The 25,043-nt window shown below is 43.9% G+C and overlaps 1 protein-coding gene across 1 annotated transcript in view; it reads right to left on the reverse strand.

The window, feature by feature from the left end:
• Nucleotides 1–1,929: 1,929 nt before the first annotated feature.
• ZBTB8B (zinc finger and BTB domain containing 8B) overlaps nucleotides 1,930–25,043 on the reverse strand; it is a 58,509-nt gene continuing 35,395 nt past the window's right edge. The window contains exon 4 of the mRNA XM_085648394.1: nucleotides 1,930–5,675. Within this exon, the coding sequence (XP_085504520.1) occupies nucleotides 5,343–5,675 (333 nt within the window). The 3' untranslated portion in view covers nucleotides 1,930–5,342. The remainder of the gene's footprint in view (nucleotides 5,676–25,043) is intronic.

Raw genomic sequence — 25,043 nt, forward strand, 5'->3', positions numbered from 1 at the left:
ACCATCACACACTACTCGCAATTCCATCTTTGCAGTAGTTATGAAATTGTACACAGAAACAAAAGTGATCATGAGCTGCAAGGTGTCACAATAAATGTTTGTTTTGATCACTTTCAGATAAAAACCAAATGAGAAGACAGTAATCTAACATCAATGCACAATAATATTATCCAATGGAACAGGAACTTTATCTCAAAATTATCACAGCTGAAGTAAGAAAAGTTCATAATGAAGAAGCTAGAAAGCATGAGAATATTGATGACTGGTTGCAGGATTGGGATATTTTTCTAGGCAACAGTTTGAGCATTTTATCCGAAAAGCATGGGGATAATTGTCCGTCCAGCAAGAATGATACAGATAATTTTCTAGGTCAGAGAATTAAATATTGTATTGGAAGACACTAGAATTGCTAAAGAAATCTTGCACATTTACACATAACTTCCAGGTTAAACAAGAAAAACTGCACTCCTATCAGGTATTAAAGGAAATAAAATGTACCCATTATAAAATTGCATGGATGAATCTTATTGGGGCCCTTAAATCAAATCAATCCAATAGATTCTGGATTTTGGTTAGAAAAGGAATGGATGTTTACATGCCTGCAAATGATTATATTACTCCCTTTGAGCAATGGGAAGCACATATCATAACTCTCTATGCAGGTAACTTCACACAATCATTGTATATACATTCATATCTCACTACAACTTTACATAGAACACAAGACGAAATCGCTTCACTGATAGCAAAAAGCTGGTCCTCTTCTGGGCCAAACACGAACCTACTCTGCGCTTTATGATGTACATACTGAATTGAAGTTTTATGAAAGATGACTTTGAATGTATTTCAGAATCAGAGAACATATACTCTCAAAAACAGTAGGCGTCAGTTCCCAGCACCGTGACCATTCAGAATGGCAATTACCAGTGTCTGTCTTCTCTCTTACCCCTATCCAAGTCTACAGTTAACCAACACGTTGCTTTTGTTTTTGGCTGTGGATAAGGAGAAGTGCCGAAACATTCATTGCTCCTGTTGGATCCAAACTACAAGGTTATTGTTTGATGACATTAATGACAGTAAATTTGCATTAATAATCCGGAATGTTAATGCCGATTCATAGAGGATACTTCATTCATATTTTTGGGATCAGATGAGAAAGGTGAAACAATGTTTAGCTCTCTGAATGTCCTGTAGGGTGACTTCTGCCTATTCAATTTTATACCACTGGCTGTTTTCAAAACCTCTAACAAACTAATTTTTGACTGCACCAATTCCAGACTGCAAAGTCCAAGTGCATTACTTTAATTTACCCACAAATAACTTCTCCACTCCCTTCCAATCTTTGGTGCTCTTATACACTGATGTTAGCAAGAACTTTCTTAGGGGGTCTTCTAAAAATGACTGTTCCTCAGTTGAAGAACAGCCTCCGTTCTAATGATTTGGCTCAGTATTGAAATTAACTGCTACATGGACATCTTGAGATGCGTTCCTTTATTGAGGATGGCTGTTACGATCTAGAAAGTCTTCCTCTGAAAGCAAAACTTATACCTCATGCAGAGTCTCCCATCGCAATCCATGACAAGACAATCCCTTCTGTTGAGATTCCAATAGCTTAGAAAATTAAAGCAAGGTTTCCACTTTATCCCAAGACTTTCCTCCTGAAAAGCGCACAAATCATTCCTCTTAATCGATCTAGTGGCTGCATAAATGTTATGCGTCCTACAATACACCCAGCTGTTTTGCATACAACGTAACCACAGTCATCCATACTATGTTAATTAGTATAAATCACTCACAAGTTCTCGTAGTCCTGGGCCCCCCATCACCCATGAGTGACCAGTCCATTTTTTTGTGCCATGTTTGTTCATGACCATTTGTAAATGACAACAATAGCTGGACAATCATACATCATCATTTATGTTTCGAGTGCTTTGTGTATAAAAGAAAACTGGACATCAAACAATACCAAAAAACATATACATTTCCTGGGCAATGTATAACATACAATAAAGATATTACATCAATAATGCACCACATAGAAAAAAAATTACATATAAAGAAAACACCTTACAATACATTTAAAAAATCCTAAACAGAGCCAGCTGCTGCTATAGAGATAGTCTGTAGTCCGAGTAACATGTTCCAACTTTGGTTTCATTCTTTGACAGAGCCCTGTTCTCACCTCTTCAAAGAAGTCCTCCACCAGGGCCACTGATAATTCCACCAACTTGGCATACTAGAAACGAGTCCCATTTTCCTTTCCGTGTGTCACAATCCAATAGGCCTTCGGCTACTAGCCTCAGTCTGAGCAGCCATAGGCTTCTGCATGCAGATCTGGCATCAGGTGCCGACTTGGCCTTTTCTTCCACTTTGAATATTGCACAAGAAGCTGCCTGAGTTATGTTGCAGTTGCATTCATCTCTGGACAGCTAATAAAAATTCAGAGGTCCAGTTCTGCAGTTGCCAGTTACTGAAAATTGCACATTTCTGGACCTCGCTCATCAACGGAGGGACGAGTCTTAGTGACAAGATTTCCAAACTAAAAAGTGTCAGTCTCTACTGGCATACAGACAGCTTAACACTTTTCTTATACATGTAAGACAAAAAAAAAACATTCCTCGTTACCCTTTATCTATAGTGCTTGGAGTTTTTTTTAAAAGAGAAATGTGCCAAAACAATTCAAAACAAATCCTGCTACTTTTAGAATATTAAAAGACAACAAACGTCACATTTAAAACAGTATTCTTAATATTGGTATGTGTTCAATACGCACAATCGTAGGCTGGAAAAACTCTCTGAGCAGTTGGAGTCATACTAGACATATCTCTGGAAACTGAGTTACCTGGACAAGACGACTGGCCATGAAAAAAGAAATCACAGATCTCGTCTCGCAATAAAAGAGTAAAGTGCTTATATTTCTCAATAACACAATTTCAGAACATCGAACATTAGGAGGTATTTCCACAATATGTAAGCTTCACAGAGGTTGGCAATTAAAATGTGCTCACTTGAATACTAGTGCCACTTCTCAAAGGTCCTGCAAACCTTTACATATAGTGTGTCTCTTATCTGATGCAAAAAGTGCTTCTGAAGGAATGTATTCCAATAAAGAGGTCAGAAGTCAAAGGCATCTAAGTTCTCTATAATGCTTTTGAACTCATCACATTCAGATCTTTGCCAGAGCAGAGGTTGTTCACTCTTTGATGCTCAATGGACTTAAAGTGTCTGAAGAAGTTAACTGCCATCACAGAACCCCATCATACTACAATATCCAACTTCAAGCATGGAAACTGGTCCCAGTCTAATTCGGTGTAGATTACTTAAGCCAAAGTAGAACCTCGCCTGTCTAAACTATGCAAACACACTTACTAACTTACATAGCAAGTCCTGTGCAGTCAAATTAAGTGTGGACCTTAGAAGCCCAACCGTTCCAGAAGTGCAAATATCTTCATCCTCCACAGAAACACACAGAAATGTTAGAAAGAAAGGTTCCTAGTTTAGCAAGCGAACTACAGCCCAGGTTTATACAACATGTGTAATTAGCAGCAAATTCCATACTATTATTGCAAGGACCACTTTAGGTGAACTTCGCAAAAGAGCTTTGCTCCACAATTTCCAAATGAGCAACAAGTAGTGGTGAGCTGCTGCAGGAAAGATCAAGTTTACACTGATCAAAGACAGCAGAAATTATATCCTTACACTAAGACATGGTCTGCTCTGATGTCACAAGATTAGTGTTACCAAATGTGGGAAACCCTGGCAGGTCAGACAATATGTTCTAACACCAATATCTGCAAGTAAGCAAAGTGCATTTACATGTTGTTTAATTTGTTGCATCTGTTTTGTTGCAGGTCTTAGTACATTAAAGTGTTTTCTATTACTTCCATTTCATTTTTCTTTATTCACATTTGGTCTTCTCTTGTGCACTGTGACCCATTAACCCAGACAGATAGCTCACTTTGGGGTTGTGAATTGCTGGCTGAGAGCCACTTGTCTAAATTATTTTTGGTGTGTATTTTGTATTTACTGGGGGTAGTTACTAATAAGTCAGTTATTTTTGTTATTCCCAAATAAATTGTATATATTTTCTAAGCTGTGTAAAATTGGTGGGCTTATATTCAAAGGTGATCAACCGAAATTGTAATTTCTTGGTCTCTGATTACAAATTGAGGCATTATTTATTGCACTTGATAAACAACCATACCACGGGGGACATTATTTATCGCGTGCGATAAATTAGACCTGTCACGAGTTTGTGGGTCAAAACATGCGTATTTTGGTGTTTAACGCACCACAATCTGCATGGTTCTGTAAATACCGTATAATTTCCCCTGTTAAATTTCGACAGGTTTATCCTTCTGAAGTTTAAAAACAGCTGAGGTATTTAACGCATCCGGTAATTCTCGGATACTTTAAATACAGCCACACTCGTAATTCTAACCCGTGCGTAAGCAGGGGTATACGAACAGGCTGGAATTTACTGGCCCACTCGTAATCATGGCCTTGGTCTTAGCGATATGTTTGGAATGCAGAAACGACTATCCATGTGCCAAAACTCTCCCTCTTTTAGGCACTGTAATCTTTAGGTTCAACTGAGAAAGAAGTAAGATTAACACAAAGTACTCTCCAAGATTAAAACGTTAGGTTACTATGGGACCATACCTATACTCCAGTCAAATATACTGCTCTTTAAACCAACATAAGAATTTGTTGAATTATTTTTTATACATTGAACAGAATAAATAATGCTTTGCTATTTGGTCTCACGTTCTTGTACATGGTCTTAAAGCTTCGGATTAGCATGCTAAGCCTCGTCTTTGCCAAAGCAACAGCCTTTGTCCAGACATGATTCCAATTAGAGGGTCTAAAGATGTCTGCAAAAACAAGGGCACCGCGCTTGTTTTTGACAGGGAGAGGTCAGGCATGCTGGTGATCATGCTATTCACAATAATCGTTGCGACGAGTGCCTGTGAGGAGCACCCAATGTTCACTCCAGTTGTCTGAAGAGTGACTGTGTTTTTGTTTCTACCGTTTCTTTAACCTCATACTCCCTCCCGTGTCTTTCTTGTACCAGGGATAAGATGAACCATTAAGAAGTTCAGGAACCGTATGAACTCAATCAGAATGAAACTGAGCACACAGGAACTGAATGGAGGCATGGAGTAAGTACACAATAATGAGTTATCTGTGCAACGCCATCTATGCTTTCCTGATACTATCAAGAGTCCAATGGGAGAAGAAATACAAAAAAAGTTCTACGCCATAGCAAATTTGAGATTTGTATTCAAATCTGCAAATCATTGAATAGAACAATAATTGTGTCAGCTGTATGTTGATTTTCGCTAAATGAGCGTATCTCTGTCAGAACCACTCTGATGGATCTCCGGTTTGTCATCGGAATCATCTTCATTGGCATCATTGTCATCATCGTCGTCGTCATCATCATCGTCACCAGACTCAACGTAGATGGGCCAGTCACTGTCCAACTCCTCCTTGTCCTGGCCCTCCGAGTTGGCCTCCATCTGGCTTAGGTTTATGGGCATGGAATCGTCATGTGTGGTGGTCACACAAGTGCAACTGTCACACAGGCCAAATCGCCGCAGTCCTTGGGATAAGCTGCTTGTAAATGTCCTTCTGCAGCCCTTGCAAATAATCGGCCGATTTGCTCGATGTACCTACGAGACATAGAATTTATTAGTAGATGACTACGCTCTATAATTTACTAACCCTCTAAACACAAATGGCCAAATATTTTTCATCCACTCTGGCCCGAGGACAAAACCTAGCAAATGTTGCAAAGCTGGCTGCTGCACTTGAGGAAGGCCACTGACCTCAGCACTTCTCCAAGGTTGGCCGCGCATATGAAATGTCTATCCTTTTTGGTATCACAAACAATTCAAGCACAAAAGGGGTATAAGTATTGTGCCATCATCCATAGTGCTCCAAAACCTTACCGTTTAATAACTGAGATCCCAGGAGAGAACAGCTTGTTATGTTATGAGAACTGAAGTCAAAGCGTTCCAACAGCACACTCAAAGCTTCAACTAAGACTGGCCATGCTCCATTAATTCATTTTCAATTAATGACAAACCTGACCAGCACACAAATTGTTTTACACTGGTCAATTATTTCAAAGCTATGGTGCCTTTATGTGGTTAGATCTAAGACAAGAAGGCTTTAAATGATTAAGGCCTGCATGCTCGAAATCAGTTAGGGAAGGCTCACTCATCTGATTCTTAGGACAGTGTAGGAATTCTTTCTCTTCAATGTCGTTGCTCAAGTCCCTTTTAGTTTTCAAGATGATAAGAAGCATCCCAAAATAGTTTGGAAACAGCAACAAAGTTAAGTCTGTCTTGCCAGCCACACCTAGAATCTTGGTGAAAGTCACAAAGCAGTTTGGCATCATCTCTATCACAGAGGATTCTATGACACCTGCAATGCCTATAATTGTGCCTTATGTTCAGAAAAATCTAGTCAATTGATGGAGCAAAACGTGCTAAATTATCATTTGGTTTACTCCTTCCCTCAATTGATACCATCCAGCACAGACCGAGTGTGGAATAACTTTGGATTTTGACAGAGCCATTACTTCTTCATCACTATAAAGCCCTTAATGATGGAGCAGCACAAAAGCAGTACAGCACTGAAACCTTTATTCGAAGGAGCAAGAAATAGCATAATTGTATTTCACAAGTAAAACAGTCCCCTGAACCTTTCTTCTAGAATCCTATTTTTACTCTGCACGCTTCACTAGGCTTTCAAACTCTACTCCATGTTACCATACAACATTCCAAAAGTGTCAAAGCAAGGGTAGGTGTAGATATCAAGTTGGATTTTACTTCATCAGTTTCCAAGACCTACTGCAGTGCCAAAGCTCACCTTGAAAACCAGAAAAAGATTGAGAAAAAGTTTTGCTATGATGCACTAGGGCTTCACAACTATCAAAAGAGCTGATCTTTAACTCTTCTATGGATTTTGCCTACATGTTTCTACATTCAGACAAAGTCTGTCTGATGAGATGTGCACAAATTAAGTTCAGCATCTTTATTCATGAGCTAAAGTGCTGGCTGGCTAAGCAGAGAGCAGCAGAAAGCAGATATTACCACAGTGACAACTGGCTTGTACCGGGGGTGGAGGGGCACAAAAAAAATCATTTACCTCTGTAGCGTGAGGTCCTCCTCCCTCGTGTGTCTCCCAGGAAGCTCCCGATGAAGGAAACTGCACTACCCAATCCTGGCACTGCTCTCACAGCTTGACAGCAGAGCCAGGATTGGATAGAGCAGGCTCTCCAGCACCCCTAATAGCACTGGAGGCCTGCACTTTCTCTCACCCAGCTGTCTAAGACAGATAGGTTAGAGAACTTTAAAATGTGCATGTCTGGCTGACCGTCCCAAGAAGGCCGGCCAAACAGACATGCGCATTTTAAAGTGCACAGCTCCCTGCTGCTGCCACTCAGCAGCACTGGCCACTCCCCGTCCTAAAACTTATTTCGGGACAGGTTGCTGAAAAATAAAACGGTCATAAATAAACGTAATTATCATTTTATTTGCTAGCTCTGGGGCTTGTGGGACAATGCTCCTCCATTCAAATGGAGGAGCAGCCCCTGTTTTAACATCTCTCCATTAACCATCAGAGCATCACTAAATAAATATTATTGCTCTACCCCTGTGCACAGACCAAAGATTCCAAAGTTATGCATGTGTTAAGGAAATGATAAAACAGATCTTCAGAAAAAACTGGACCTTCACCCCAAACACTTCATTTCTAAGAATCCAATGACTGCACATGATGAAATCCTGGCAACTACATGCATTGCTTCCCACAAAACCTTCGGGATCACAAAGGGCGGGCTTCCTTTCTGCCAGGCATTATGACAGCAGGGACTGCACACTCCAGTGACTTCCTTTGGGTGGAAAAGTCCTGGGACATACTACTAACTGGAACTGCTTGTGCAACAAATACCTGATGCACCAAGAATGCCACGTGTTACTCACTGAAACACTTTCTACCAGAACTGCTTCTGAAATCTCATTTAATTTCTTGCCGATCCTTCTGGCTTTTGCGTTTACCAGAACACATTTCCTGCAATTGTTCAGCTTTGCTGCAGGGTCTGCCACCCTTCTCCTGGTAATGTTCAGTCCTTTCCTCAAGGCCTTCAGTTAATCTTTTTGCTCCTTGTGCTGTAACCCAGCTGAGACCTGGGTGGATAATATGTGTAGCAAACAACACTGTCTCAAAAAGTATTATTTAGAGGACAATTTCACTTTCAAAGAAGCATGCACATAAGGGTTGCAAGGGGAGGGAAACAGGGAGACAAAAAACACTTATAACCAATAAATGTAACACTTGGTGTGTATTAAACAGAAATGAGGTAGGACGAAATAGCAGCACTCATTTACATTAAATGTACGTGTAACCTGTAAAGAGTTCTGCACATTAGTGCTCAAGAAAAATAACGTGAATGGTGCAAGTGACAAGTGAAAAGTTATATACAGCGATTAAACGATGCAGAAAAAAGACAGATATACATACACACAGGACTCTTGGTGGTTCCCATACATCAATACATTTTTTAAAGGATTATAATTAATTATTTTAGAGAGAACCATGAAGGTAGCGCCAAGAATTGCGCTTAAGGGTCGACGGCGTTTTGACCTGTTCAGAATAATCCTTTAAAAAATGTATTCATGTATGAGAACCACCAAGAGTGCTTTGTATATATCCATGTCTTTTTTCGGCACTGTTTAATTGCAGTATAAAACGTTTCACTTGTCATTTGCTCCGTTCACTTAATTTTTCATGAGCACCGATGTCCACAAGTCTGTACAGGTTACATGTACATTTAATGTAACTGAGTGCTGCTATTTCGAACTACCTTATTTATGTAATTTCTGTTTAATACACACCAAGGGTTACATTTTTTGCATATAAGTGTTTTTTGTCTCACTGTTTCTATCCCCTTGCAACTCTTATGTGCATGCCTGTCCTCTCGATAATACCTGTTGAGACAGTTTTGTTTCCATTGCTCCCTGATCCAGTGGTCTCTGGTATTACCCTGCACTCTTCAGTCTGTGATTTCTTTTTGTATTGGGCTTCTTTCTGTGTTTCTTGTCATGTCCCTTTTTCTAGTCTATGCCCATCAGAAGTGCTTTGTTAGAGCCTGCTATCTTAGGTTCTCTCTGGACCCTTGCTCCATATTGTCTACAATATGCCCTTATAAAGCCTCTTGCTCCAGTATGTTCTGCTCTAGGTACCAGCTGCAACAGTAATTATTCCGACTCCACCTCTATTTCTTCTGCCCTTGCTAAATGTCACAAGACCTATGCACATCAATACATAATACATTCCTTTTAAACAATTTTTTTCATCTCAATTGATTAAATATTGATTGATTAAATATCTTGTTATAAAATTTAATTGACAACATTAATTTATCATATTATGTCCGGAGCCCCAAATTACACTCATTCAATACACTGATTTCTCGAAATAAAAACAATCGATCCCAATTAGCATCAATAATCCCCAAGAAACACTGTACATCATATTTCTGTATATAACATTTCTTGAGTTCTTCGCACACTGCTTGTCAGCGTCCGGTGAACCTAAAATCACAACAGACTACACACGTTCAGATGGCTCCTGTTCCCACGCGACCAACATACAATTAGAGTACTTTCCACTACATACGATTCAGGGATGCCTTTATCTTCAATATACGGAAACCAATATTGTAATACTATTCTTGTCACAAATCATTAACATTACATAATAAATTGTTTTAAAATGAGCCCCCTACCTGGCTACAAGTGATCCCCAAAACATCAAAAAGTTGTGCTACTCCTGCTACGCTGAAAACAAGAGTACGTTTAAACAGAGAAAATGGAACAGGAAACATTCCATGCCATTTACTAGAAGCAATACAGTTTTATTTATTTACTTCCAGAGCTAACACGCTACATATCTACAATACGCATTGATTCAAAAAGTGATCTACACCTCAATAGTTTTCATTCACTCTTATAGTGTGACTCTCATGTGTCAAAGTCAAACACCTATCAGAGACACAGCACTTAAAGAAATAGCACTAGGTGCTGTTTATAAAGGCAGAACCCATATTTGTGCGGTTGTTTCATTCCTTCCAGAATTTGCTTTCATCATGGAAACCTCTAGACCACATCTTTGCTGCAGATATGACTAAAAGAACTCAAGTGACGACCCAGTTCCTTTAGGGGGTCCAGATAGAGATCAGCCGGATTAGATAGACTGTGGGGTCTGTTCTACATTGAAAGAGAGTAACAATAGAGAATGTGACTGAGGGATCAGAGAGGTACAACACCATACTGCCAGTCAGCTTAAGTCCAAAACCAACTTCAAATTCCTGTTTAATTACCTTCCAAACTCTAACTTCCCGACAGGAAGTGGTTCTAATAAATATCTACCTGAGCTGTATAAACACATAGGGCTCTTTTTCATATTTCTAAGCAGCCACCTTGTTATAAGAGCAAGAATTAAACAAAATTCAAGTTCAGATAGCTCGGTAGGCCGTAAAAGACCACCCGTTTTACTAATGACCAGTTTACTTACCCACGTTCTCCACATTTTGTTCTCTCCATTCGGCACTAGGGCTGTGCAAGAGAACTCGATGGCCCCTCTCTTCTTCCTTAAATATCTTTGACACTGTCAGTCTTTAAACTCGATGGTAACGCATTCCGATCTCTGTTAACTAATTTTTACTTGGTGAGTACAGGACAACAATCTGCTTGGTAAAGGGTAAGAGATACATCAGTAGGTTGGGCTGTAGTACTATTTATCAATGGCAGCTGAACAAAACGTGGAGAATGTAAGTATGTAAATTGACTGTGCAATGCGGGCTGTATGTTTCTAATTTCTGTACTAATAACAAAGTGGCTGCTTAAAGATCTAAGAGAGAGTCTGTTTATTTTGTACAAGTAGATTTTTGCAAAGCCACTTCCTGCTGGGGCGTTTGATTTTGGAAGGGAATTAAAAGTGAAGATAATTTTGGATTTAGGCTGACCGTATGGTTTTGTACCTCTCTGAGCCAACATACACCCTGTATTCCTGCTCTGTTTCCACGTAAGATGGACTGCACAGTCTATCGAAGTTAGGTACTCTCCAACTGAACCCCTAAAGGAACTGGTGGGTGACACTTGATAGTGTGTATGTGTACCAGCAGCAAGGGTTTAGCCTAGCTGTTTTGAGGATGACAGCAAGTTCTAAAACGAATAAAACAGCAAGCTGGGAAAACATGTTTCCACCTGTCCAGCCAGTATCTATTGTTGTTCGGTACGTGTTTTACTTTGGCACATTAGATACACCCTATTAGTGCAAATGACACCTCCTGAGGTGCAGATAATTTTATGAATCAATGCAAAGTACACAGGGGCATGGTTGCTCTGGCACCCACTGAAAGCATGGGTGAATTGTATGAAATCTTTCCTTTTTAGGTCTCGCATAGGGCAGCGCATGCGCTGCCTCTACGAGTAATTAAGTAATTAGTATTAAGGGTGAAACTCCACCCATTGCGTTTTTTTTGTTTTGTCCCTTGCCATTGGTTTAAATGTGGCATTGCTGTTTTAACCTCTCTCATTATTGGATGGTGGGCCGGTGCGTCACTTCCGTTTTCTTCCGTTTTCGGAGGAAGCAGCATCGACCAACTACAGTGCCCTGACACTGCAGGGCAGTATCTTTCAATTGTAAGGACTACATTGTTGTTGCCTGGTGCCTCCTCTCACGCCCAGACAGGACCAGGACGCACTTGTTTTAATACATTTCATAACGATCACTTTCTACAATTCTCTGCGCACTTCCATACAGGAAACACAAGTGGGGCATTCAACTCGCATGAGGGCAGTGCCGCGGTCCCACGCCTTGGTATCCGCAAACCAACATGCCCGCATCCGGTCCTTCTCAACTCGCGAGGTTTTCACATATTTTTAGCTCTCTGATGTTTTCCGCCCCATTACTATCGAACCGTAATGTAAGCAAGTCTACCCCCCCCTCCCGACATAAACACTTAGGATCGCAGGAGCGCGTCTAGATAATCAGAAACAGGCATTTGTCCTCAATCGTATGTTTCTGCTGTCAGTGTTGGGCGCAGTGCTGGGGGGTCCCACTGATGGGCTATTTCACAAAGCCGCTTTAAGAGATGCGTGGAATTGCGTCAGTATGTGGGCAACGAGGGCGGCGTTCTCATAATGCTTTGTTCTGTTTACCACGGAAAAAACCACAAGCTTGTAATAAAAGCAAGTGTAGCCCCCCCGACATAAACACGCATGACACCTTTAGGAACAGTTGACACGTTCTGTAGTGTGCACACCATGCACACACTTGTTCAGGCTGATATCTTCACACGTTCATGCCATCTGTCAATGCCTTTACAACACCCAGCGCCGGAAATGAAAGGTGATATCTCGATTCTCTCTCACTGCAGTTTTCTTTTTTTCACGTTTTAACCTAAGCGATACTGTTGTCTTCTGAATCTAGTTTCTTAGGGGGGTGGTCCGTCGGCTGTGTTGCCGCCTCTGGTGCAGGAAACCAGGGTTCGAGCCTCGAGGTCGCGTCCACATCCTGTGATTCTGGGCAGATCACTTAATCTCCTCGTGCCTGAATGTGTAATGTAAATACGGTGCTATGTAAAGCGCTCCAATACCTTCGGGTCGAGTTCGCGCTATATAAATATGCAAAATCAGTCGAGTGCGCTTCACAAATGGTACCAGCTCGCCCCGACTTATGTTTTGTGTTTTTTGTTTGAACCCCAAAGACAGCACAGCAGCCTGGTTTGCAAAGATATCTTGGGGATATTATAAAAGCTTCCCCGGAAATAGTCATTTGTTTACCATTGGCTTTGTGGTTTGGAACACATTTACTTGCTATCTATTTGCTGGCTTTTAAAAAAAATAATATATGGAGTGTCCAGCATGTCTTTGTTCCTCCCATGGTTCTTGTATTCTCCCAGGAGTGTTCGCTTTCTGTAAACAGGCCTTCGCATTTTGTTCTTATCTTATTTTGTATGTGTGGGTGGGAGACATTCTTCAAGCTGTTGCCCTTTATCAGTGCAGAGCACTGCGCTGACACCAGATCTGAAATATTTTTTTGTGTAGATTAATTGGCTGCAGTTAACGAACACAGGGCCAGGAAGGATTTAGAAAGGAGTGGTTGGGCTGTGATGAGGCGTCGGTGTTGGATTTTGTGACAATATCATACGTGTTTGACGTTACTGTGCGAGACACTGTGCAAATATAGTCAGCTTCCCATGTAAGACCAAGTACATCGAGTTTGGGTCAGCAGGGGTTAAGTGCAGTCATGCTTGTGTCTACTGCTAGGTGATCCCTTCAGTCAGTGCTTTAAGTGGCGAGAACAAGCATTTGCAATGTAATAGGTCTCGCATTTGCGAGAGTTTGAGCTATTGGCATTGTAAATGACAATGCCTTTTATTTATGCGTTTGAAAACCTGCAAGCTGTGCATAAACAAGCACGTTGTACTTATAGTGCTTGCTTACTGCCAGCATTGCTTCTTGTAAGCAAGGACTATACGTACAAAGTGCGTGTTTATGCACCGCTTGTAGGTTTTCGAAACAAATGAATAAAAGGCATTGCCATTTACAATGCAAATAGCTTAAACTCTCGCAAATGCGAGACCTATTGCATTGTAAATGCTTGTTTATAATGCTTTTAAAGTTTGCATGTTTTCATAAGGATGACCATGAAAACGTGCTGTTGAGGAGGCATATACACCAGTTTTGTTTTTAAAGAAATAATGTAATAACTAAATGTAGTCAGTCACATAACCAAGAATCCGTCAGCAGATCACCTGGATGCCAAGTCGGTCCGCCATGGGAATTGAGGAACTTGACACTCACCTATAGAGAGAAGAATAACTGAGCATCTCAACAATGTAATGAAAAGTCCAAAGGGTATCAGTGCTCCAAGGTGTAAGGCATCAGAGGCTCCTCTGCTTCAAAGCATATCAAAAGGCATACAGAAAACAAGCATTGGCATAGCCAATAGGTATCGCCTTTGGGACCTTATATGTGTTTAGCCATGCAACAGTTGATGTCGTTGCACCAAGGATATTGTGCTGCATAACTAAATACTTATAAGGTCCTAAATGCGAGACCTATTGGCTATGCCAATGCTTGTTCTTTTCCTGTTTAAATTTACGAATGTTTTTGGTGTGGAGTGAGTAGCACAACGTTTTAGTACTTTTGTTTTTGGCAATCACTTGTAGCCTTGTTAGAGCCTTTTTTAAAAATATTTGATTATAATATATTAATGAGCTACGACAAGAGCAATGTTAAATTATTGGTTTCGATGTATTGGGCAAAAAGACAGCCCGGAACCCTGTGGAGCGCAAAATACTTTTAGTTGGATGTTCGTCTTGAAGAAGGTGGCTGCATGGCAACAGCAAACACCAAAACATGCAGCAACTTTTTTTTAAATTAATTTTGTTTATTTTTAGTTTTATCAGACATTGACCAGCAATAAGCAAGAATTCAAGTAATATGATGTACACTGTGTCTTGGAGACTGTTGAAGATCTTTGGGACCCATTGCTTTTATTTAGAGACATTAGTAAGTATAAATGTGTGAATGAGTGGAAAATACTTATTTTTGATATTAAGTAAAAAAAAATATTTATTGAACTGAGATGTGAATAAAATGTTGAAAAGGGATGTGACAAAGTATAAATAACCAGTATGAAAGGATGTGTCCTAGATCCTAGATCTTGTGACGTTATTCAAAGACAGAAGTAATTAAGGCTGAGTGGGGGTGATTATTGTTCGATGTTACATAATCCCTCTCCCAACTTTTAAGTATTATTTGTGGTACCTTTTTCATAGAGGCAGGTAGCAGCTGTCACAGCTGAAGGATCTAGTTCTCTGCCTGCCTCTAGAGAATAGAATTATGTTACATGTCAATTGTTTGCCCTAATTTCTCACTGCACAACTGAACCTTTAATATGGCAGCACTGCCACTTCAATTAATGGATTTTTACCCTTGAAAGAAAGTACTGACTCTTGAAAAGGCATAGAATCTGACCTCACCTTTTACACACCTGACCAGATTTGGTGCACACTTGTATGACACACCTTTCGTCATTTATCATGATTACCATGATTAACCCTGACTCGGCCATGCCAGCTTGTCAAAAATATCATGTATGGGGAGGGTGGCTTTGTTGAATGCTTAGAATATAGCAAACAAAAGAGAGTCAACCTGGATGATGTGAAGGGAGCCCACTCATTCTGGGAAAAAATATTTTTATTAAAAGAAACTCCTGTGAGGATCAGGTTGTGTGACGACCTTTTGCCTTGCAAGGGAGCACATTTTAAGGAAAAACGGTGTGGGATCTATATGAAGTGATGGATAAAATTGCCTAGGCTTTGGCCATATCAGTGTTTATTCCTGGGTTCGTCTGGTTAAGATTAAATACTGGGGAAGAAGGATTACTATCACTGCTTGGCCTTAAATATGATCAACTCGTTTCTGCCACGTACCCCAAATACAGAACCCATGCTTTCAACAACGACAAGGGCAGTCTTTTTAGGGCGAGGCTGAGGACCACAGAGAATGAGATGCAAGACAGGTGGAAAAGTCGAATGGGAAGAAGACCAGAACCCTCAGAGTGACCACCTGCAGTATGTCAAGGGACCTAACCCTGGGGACAAGCAACCAAATTTCGCATTCAATCTGACAAACTGTGAGATTTCACCTAAACAACAGGTGTCTCAAAGAAGGGGCACAGCTTTGCCCCTACACCCCGTTTCAGAAGTTTAAACTGTAAAGCGAAGTGTTGGAGTTCATGCGTAAGATAAAGCTACATGCTTCTTCATGAACACCGACAGACATGATGGAAACAGAGGAGACAGTGGACTGCGCAATAAGTCTGTATGACTCCCCTAATTTAACAACCCCAGTAGAGATCCTAACATTTGCGAAGGCTATACTGAAGGACATGGATAACCTTGACATGAAAGACAAAAGGATCTTCCAAAACATGTCCAGACAGGAGTGACAAACTCTTAATGAGCTCAAACAGAACAAAACTATAACTATCAAGCCCGCTGACAAAGGGTGAGGAATTGTGCTCCAGATTACAAGACAGAGTGCTTACTATTACTGGTGACACACGGAATTATCAAATACTTTAATCTGATCCTACCGCCCGTCTGATTAGGATTAAATAAAGGTGGGGGAAGCCAGTGGTAACCAATAGGTGTCCAAGAAGGAGGCAGATTTCTTGGTCAACACCAACCCAGTAACACCATACCTATACACCTGCCCCCCCCCCCCCCAAAGTGCATAAGAATGTTACACCGCCTCCAGGATAACCAATTGTGTCGGGTATAAGTTCTGCATTAGAGCTCCTATCAAAGTTTTGTGACTCGTTTCTGCGCTCCCTCATACAAAAAACACCTACCTACCTTAAGGATACCAATGATGTCCTCTTACTGTTAAGAAACTTAGCTATCAATCCAGAAAAAGACCTGCTTATCAACTTGGATATTAAAAGCCGCTTGAGGAACTGGAAGAAATCTTATTTCAGAATGCTGGTTGGTACATCCCCCCCCCACGAACCTTTGTGCTGTCTTGCGTGGTTAGCCCTGACCAAAAACTACTTAAACTTAGAGGACACCCTATACCTCCAGACACATGGGGCCAGCATCAGTAGTACCTTTGTACCAAGTGTAGCTGGCCTATACGTACACAATTTGGAAACCAGATAACCCCTTTGTCATCCATATTAAGGCCTTAAACCATTATATAGATGACGTCTTTATCATCTAGGAAAGGGCGAACCATCAAAACCAATACCTAAAATTCACCCATTCTATTTCCACTAACAGCATGGTATTCCTGGATCTCAACATCTATGCAGATCAAGGAGAGCTGTGTACTACTACGCACTTTCAACCCACGGCTAAAAACAACCTGCTATATTTTAATTGTTTCCTCTTGCACACTATAAGGAAAACCTCCCATTCTGCTAGCTTCTGGGTCTGTGTGGAAACTGTAGGAACATCACAGATTATAAGGTACAGGCTGAGGCACTATCTATGAAACTGAGACACAGATACTGCCCACAGCCTGTAATTTCTAAAGCAAATAAGAGGGCTCATAATAACAACAGGGATGCCCTCCTAGAGCCACCTGTGAGGAACAAGGAAGACCCTACCTTATCTACGTTACAATTTACAATATAGCCACTGACGCAGTTAGAAAAATAGTCAATAAACATTGTGGTATGCTGAGTACAGGCATACTGAAGTTTGAGAAGCCACTTTTTTTCTAATAAAAGGCGACAAGCCGCAGAGACTTTCTTGTTCACAGACACCCACAGATACGACCAGGAGTAAGCCAGCAGACCCTATTAGGTTTGCCAAGCTAATGGGGCACTAGCCCGTGGGTCATGCAGCAACTGTAACATAACAAAGACAACTAAAGACCTAGACCTAGACTTACCCTCCGATTGGGAATTGCGTAGCCTCAGAAAATGCAACTTAGAAAGAGTAGTCTACTTGGTGGCGTGCTCATGTGCCCCCCCCCCCTCTACGTGGGCATGACTTGTAGGAAGGTGAAAAACAAAATCTGCAAACATCACAGCAACATAAAATGTAAAAGAGAAACTACCAGATTGGCTGTACGTTTTATCAGTCATCCACACACAATCAATGATTTGAACTGGGTTGTACTGGAACAACTTGAGGACAGCAGCAACTTACAGACTATATACTCTTTGAAGAACAACGTTGGGTGTATCGACTACAGCCACGTAAGACAGGCCTTAATGAGCATGCCCACAGAGCACTGACGGCAGCATCGTACCCGAGGGCTCCACCTAGAGCGCTGACACCCTGCATGTTTAACTATTGGGATCGAGACATATTACTACAACATATGTGTAACCACAGCCCTCTGAGGTACGAGGACAAACAGATACAGATTTTCCCTGAGTAAACAAGGAGTGTGCAGGACCTCCTGAACACTTTTTTGTCTGTCAAGAGACAACTGTGGGAGTACGATATAAAGTACAGCCTGATGTATTTGACTAGTCTGCGTATCCAACATGATGGAAGGGTACAAATCTATGACACACGGGCGGCGGCAGTCCAGTGGATGGAGTCACTGGGCTTGGGTTGCGAAAAGAACTCAACAGCATGGCAGGAGCTGAAGGGCCAATGGTTGCTTCGATCCCAGCGCAATAAGCCTCCAACCAGGATGCGACGTGTCTCTCCTATGTTGAGAGAGAGTGAACATATCCTGGTCGATACAGATGGCACACTGAGGGCTACACTGGTGTCCTTAGAGACGCTAACCTCTTCTCACAGCAGACACATATCCTGGAGACGCAAAGTGATCGGACTGAGTTGGGGTGAACGGATAAAAGATGGTCGAACATTGCTGGTGGGCACCGGAGGGACGGTAACTACATTGACTTTGTGCTAAGTTGTGTTCGCGAACTTACTGGGATTCTGAAAAGTTATTGGTGACTGAAAGCATATGCACTACTATCTCCTTTTTGCTATATACCGTGTAAGTGTAACCTCTTGGCTAGGTGAGACCAGGGGTGAGGCAGACGCGGATTGCTGAGCACCACTTAGGGGCTCGTGATTCGTGGACCTCTTGGCCACCTTGATAGAATCTGCATTGAGTGCCGCTGGGCACATAAGTTGACAGGGGTACGGTGGGCGACTGGGGAGGGGTTTGAGGTCACCTGTGGCCGTTTGTTGAGTCAGTGGGGGGCCCACAGATTCTGCTTATGGGTGATATACAGGAGGGGTATTTGGTGGTGCAGTTACAGTTTGAGTTTTATATGGGGATTGTTTCCAACGCTGTACGCTTTTTTTGAAATGTGTTATGGGTCCTGGTATATAACTCTATCCTAAATGTTGTACTGAAGAGATGGGGCCTAACTATAAAATGTTAACCTGGAATGTGAGCGGTCTCCATAATCTAGTGAAGTGCAATAGAGTGTATGCCTACCTACGATGGTACGGAATATGGGTGACATTCCTGCAGGAGGCTCATTCAAGGGGGATTGTATTAAATGTTTGAGGAAACGCTGGAGGGGACAGGTGTATGCCACGTCATACTCCGGATATGCCAGGGGAGTTTTGATATGGATTGCACTGAGAGTCCCGTTTAGACTTACCCGCACACAGAATGACAGGGATGGGCGGTACGTTTTACTGGAGGGAATGTTGGATGCCTATGAGGTTTGCCTTATTAATGTGTACGCACCAAAAGATTTTGGAGAGGTGCCAGCGGCCGAGCAGGGTTCACTAACGGTAGAGGTAATTATGGCAGGGGATTTTAATTGCGTCTTGGAATGCATGGTGGCAGAACACCCCCGCCTCAAGGAACTAAACCGCGTATGACAGCAGCATTGATGCAGGCGCAGACAAGTGTGGATCCAGTTGATATTTGGCAAACTCACCATTCACAAGCCCTAGAGTAGTCCTGGTAGACCCCAGCGGTGGACACATACAATAGACTGGATTACTTTGTGCTCCGTACGAACGCCACAAGTAGAGTATTGGAGGCACATTACGCAGTCCGTTATATCTCTGATCATTCCCCGCTCATGATCACTTATGCTTTGGAGCGACCTCTACACGGGTGCCACTGTGGAGGTTTAATGCGGAGGCATTATCGGATCAGGTTTTCCAGAGGCAGTGTCACAGGTCATAGCGCAATATTTTTAACTTAATTGGAATAGCAAAGAGCATAGGGCGACTGAATGGGATGCCATAAAGGTGGTACTAAGGTTATTATTCTTGGCAACCTCGGCAGGCATATGTCGTACATTAGAGGGGGACTTAACGTGCCAGGAAGCTAGATTGGAAAGACTGGAGAGACTTTCCGATGATCCGGCCATACTAAGTGTGTGTGATAGACAGCGTCATAAGGTGTGTGAATTAGGGGAACAGCGGCAGAAGCATGTTTGCCATACTGGACAGAGGCGCTGGTATATGGGGGGGGACAAATCAGGTAATCTACTGGTGCGTCTGATTCGGTTGGAGACAGCTATTCACCCGTTATGGCGCTTAGGGCACAGGGGGAAATATGGTATTTATCCCGAAGACAATAAATTATGTTTTCCCGGCACATTTTATACTCCAACACCCTGCGAGGAGGGTTTTGCCCAACTACCGGAGTACTCAGAGGGCCTGCTGTTGCAGCGTCTTTCACGGGGGGTGCTCCCAGATTTGATGAATTAAGCGTTCATTGTCCTAATACCGATACAGGGAAAGGAAGCGCTAGAGGCAAGTTCATATCGGCCTCCATCCATGCTGAATGTGGACCTAAAGATCCTAAGTCATGCTTTGGCAGCTAGATTGCTTCCGCACCTCCCCCAGTTGGTCTACACAGTCAAATCAGGTTTCATACCACACCGGAATACACTGCGAAACCTTCGCCACCTGATGCATGTTATGCATGCCCAGGCATTAGAAGAGGACCAGTAACCTCTGACCTTCTTAGATATAGAACAAACTTTTGAGTCAGTGAGGTGGGACTATATCTGGCAGGTCCTGGATTGGATGGGGCTGGGGCACAACTATATTTGTTGGATAAAACTTTTGTATGGTTGCCTGCGGGTGAGAGTAGGAACAGGTAGATATGTTTCTGCTGAAATCCTTTAACAAAGGGGCACCAGGCAGGGATGCCGCCTGTCCCCTTTAATATTTGCATTGGCGATGGCACCTCTGTCATGTCTCTTTCGACTAACACATTTATGGGGCATACTTGTTGGCAACTTGGATCATGTGGTGTCATTATACGCAGATGACGCTGTGGTATACTTGTGCAGGCCTGATATATCTGGTCCCATATTACTTAACATAATGCGTGAATTCTGGTACATCTCAGGACTCCATGTCAACAGAGGAAAGTTGGCCCTCTTACCCCTGCGGCAACTGCAGGGTATGTCACTTCCCCGGTTGTCAGAGGCTGGGATACCATGGCAGGTAGATAGCGTTAAATATTTGGGCATTTATATCACCCATGGAGAACAACACATGTATGATTTAAATTTGGGGTGGGTGATTGCAAATTGGCACCTCTCTATAACATTCTGGAATACGCTGAAGTTGTCCCTGATGGGTAAAATCTCTCTCATAAAGATGGTGGTCCTTCCCCGATGTTTGTATGTGCTGCAGGGAACTATGTAAGAGATGCCGAAGAATGTGTTCTGGTAGCTTGACTGCTTGCTGGTGGAGTTCCTTTGGACTGGTAAACATATCAGAGGAAGCCATAGAACTTTCCAGAGAGAATGGAATAAGGGTGGAATGGAGGTATCCGACCAGGAATTTTATTACTTAGCAGAGCATTTATAACACGCTATCCATTGGCTGAAAGAGGAACAGAATTGGTAGAGGGCCGTGTTGGATGGCACTAACAATAGTTACCAGCTGGAGGTGTTGTTGATGCGTTGAGGTGTCATGCCTGATGGATTTCCACATCTTATCCATCAGATGGGCGGTTGTGGGAGAGAGCTGTGGGTAATAGGTAGAGCACCATATGCGTCGGAACTAGATATATGGATAGTGTGCCCTTTTGAGCAGATGTTCCAAATGATGGCAGTAGACTGGTGGCAGGAGCATGGTTGTATTATGCTGTCGGATTAGTATCCAATGGATCGCTTTGTAACCCTGATGGATGCGATGGAGACATTTGATCTGGAGAGAGGTCAATTACTCCAATAAGCCAAAATAGCAGCCACGGCCAAGACAGCTCTGGCTGTCATTCCCTGAGGCCCCTAAGCCTGCGCAGACTTTGGTGACACTTCTTTCGATAATGGGGGGACCCAGGCTCATGATGCATATCTACTGCGCACTCCGCGCTGATAGGTGTTTGCCTCCACTTCGTGTGCAGGCGGTACGGCAGTGCGAAAGTGTAGAGACCTTTGAGTCTAAAGATTGGTTAAAGATACGTGCAGCAGTACTAAGGGTCTCAGTTGGAGCACGGTTAAAACAAATTCAATTTAATATAGTGCACAAGACATACTTCTCCCCTAAGAGGCTGCACACAATCTACCCCTGCATATCACAGGGCTATCCTAGATGCGGGGCCAGGTTGATTTTCTGCATAATGTGTGGTTGTAATGTTATACTGGGCTGGGATACTACGCCGTCTTTGATGGGTTACGGGATGGAAGGTGACGCACAAGCTACTTACTTGTGTAACAATATATCTGTAAGAGACATTAGTTAGTGATAGATTCCTTATCTTAGCATATTCCCAGGCATCAGACTGGATCCGCAAAGTTTTCGTCAGCAGTATCCCTGCGCGTCGGTAGGCGTCGTCGTGCGGCTCCGCGTACGTTGCTGGCGTCGTATTCGTCAAGATGACGTCACCTCGGAGTGAGGCAACCACGCCCAACCACTCCGCCGGCCACACGCTCGACCCCCATCTTCTCCTCAAGTCTGCACGTCTCCTTCAACCACACCACCAAACTCCCCTGGACCGACCACCACTGCATCCACTTCACCTTCCAGAAACCCACCACACACCACCGCACCCAACAGATCCCCCGCCGCTGCTGGAGCAAAATCACCGAAGATCAACATCATGCAAACCTCACTCTCAGCCCACCCACCGAACCCTCCAACGCCGACGACGCTGCCCTCAGCCTCAGATGCTGGATCGAGGACTGTGCCAACACCCTCGCCCGCTGAAGAAACCCCCCCACAGAGACACCAGCAAGAGGGCCAGCTGGTTCACCCCAGAACTCCTAGCCTGCAAGCAAGCCTGTCGGAAGCTAGAGAAGAAACAGCACAGCGAACAGACCCCGGACAGCCTCGCAGCACACAAGGACGCCATCCGCAACCACCACCACCCCATCAAGGCTGCCAAGAGGACCTCCTTCAAAGACCGCCTCGAAACCAACGCACACAACAGCAAGGAGCTTTTCAACATCGTGAAGGAACTCTCCAACCCCAGCTCCAACACCAACGACATCCCGCCGTCACAAGCCCTGTGCGACTCCCTCGCCACTTTCTTCCACCGAAAGATAGCAGACATCCACGACAGCTTCAACACCCAGACTTCCCCAACCTACAGCAACACAACAAACTCTCCTCACATCATCGACTACGACCCCTTGCTAGCCTGGGCCAGCGTGAGCATCGATGACACCATCAAGACCATGAGTACAATCCACTCCAGCTCTTCGTCAGTCCCATTCCTGCACCACGTCTTCAACAAAGCAAGCAGCTCCATCGCACCCCACCTACGCAACGTCATCAACCTCTCCCTCGAGACCGCGACCTTCCCAGAAAGCTGGAAACAAGCCGAGATCAACGCTCTTCTCAAAAAACCCAAGGCAGACCCAAGAGACCGCAAGAAATTCCGTCCCATCTCTCTGCTCCCGTTCCCGGCCAAGGTCATCGAGAAGATCATCAACAAACAGCTGACCCAATACCTCGAAGAAAACAGAATCCTGGACCCTTCTCAGTCAGGGTTCCGCAGCAACCACAGCACCGAGACTGCCCTCATCGCTGCCACCGACGACATCAGGACCCTGCTGGACAACGGTGAGACCACAGCACTCATCCTCCTAGACCTCTCCGCCACCTTCGACACCGTCTGCCACCGCACACTACGCGCACGACTCCACGCCACAGGGATCCGAGACAAGGCTCTGGAATGGACCACATCCTTCCTCTCAGGCAGAGCCCAGAGCGTCTGCCTCCCCTATTCCGATCCGAAGCCTCCGAGATCATCTGCGGCGTACCCCAGGGCTCCACCCTCAGCCCGACACTGTTCAACATCTACATGGCCCCGCTTGCACACGTCGCCCGACAGGACGACCTCAGCATAATCTCTTACGCCGGCGGCACCCAGCTGATCCTCTCCCTCACCAAGGACCCCACCACCGCCAAAGCCAACCTCCACGAAGGAATGAGGGCCGTCGCCGACTGGATGAGGGCCAGCCACCTGAAGCTGAACTCGGACAAGACGGAGGTCCTCATCCTCGACTCCAACCCCTCAGCCTGGGACGACTCCTGGTGGCTGACAGCACTAGGGACAGCCCCGACACCCACAGACCACGCACGCAACCTGGGAATCATCCTCGACTCAATGCTCACAATGACCAAGCAAGTCAACGCCGTCTCCTCCTCCTGCTTCAACACCCTCCTCATGCTCCGCAAAATCTACAAATGGATCCCAACGGACACAAGAAAGACAGTCACCCAAGCCCTCGTCAGCAGCAGACTCGACTACGGAAACGCCCTCTACGCGGGAGCCCCGACCAAACTCATCAAACAACTACAACACATCCAAAACGCCTCAGCACGACTGATACTCGACATACCACGCCACAGCCACATCACCCCCCACCTGAGAAACCTGCACTGGCTCCCCGTCAACAAGAGGATATCCTTCAAGCTCCTCATCCACGCACACAAGGCACTCCACAAGACCGGCCCCGCCTACCTCAACAGTCGACTCTCCTTCTACATCCCCAACCGCTACAATCCGCCGACCTCGCACTTGCCACCGTTCCGCACATCCGAAGAACTACCACCGGCGGGAGATCCTTCTCCCACCTCGCCGCCAAAACATGGAACACCCTACCGCTGAGCCTACAACAGACCCGAGACCTGCTGACCTTCAGGAGAACACTCAAGACCTGGCTCTTCGATCAGTAGTAGACCCCCCCCCCCCCCCACCCCCCCAGCGCCTTGAGACCCTCGCGGGTATGTAGTGCGCTTTACAAATGTTTGATTGGTTGATTGATTGATTGAATCAAGCTATCCTGGCTGAAGAGGGGTGAAACCCCGAAACTGGTCCTAGGATGCTTGTTTCCAGTCCAGGGAGGACCTGGCTTGGCAGTTAGGCTGGACTGTTCTCATGAGGCACAGGGTCAAGACTGATTTGCAGATGGCTGGGTTCAAACTGGAATGGCATGGTGAGCAAATAACGATGGATTTAAGCCCAGAGCTCTGTACTGGGGTGAAAGTATGACATTGTTCTGCATTCTGTCCATCAACTGTTGTTTTTGCATTTGTCACC

Source organism: Triturus cristatus, chromosome 3_2 (genome assembly GCF_964204655.1).
Source record: "Triturus cristatus chromosome 3_2, aTriCri1.1, whole genome shotgun sequence".
Taxonomy (NCBI): domain Eukaryota; kingdom Metazoa; phylum Chordata; class Amphibia; order Caudata; family Salamandridae; genus Triturus; species Triturus cristatus.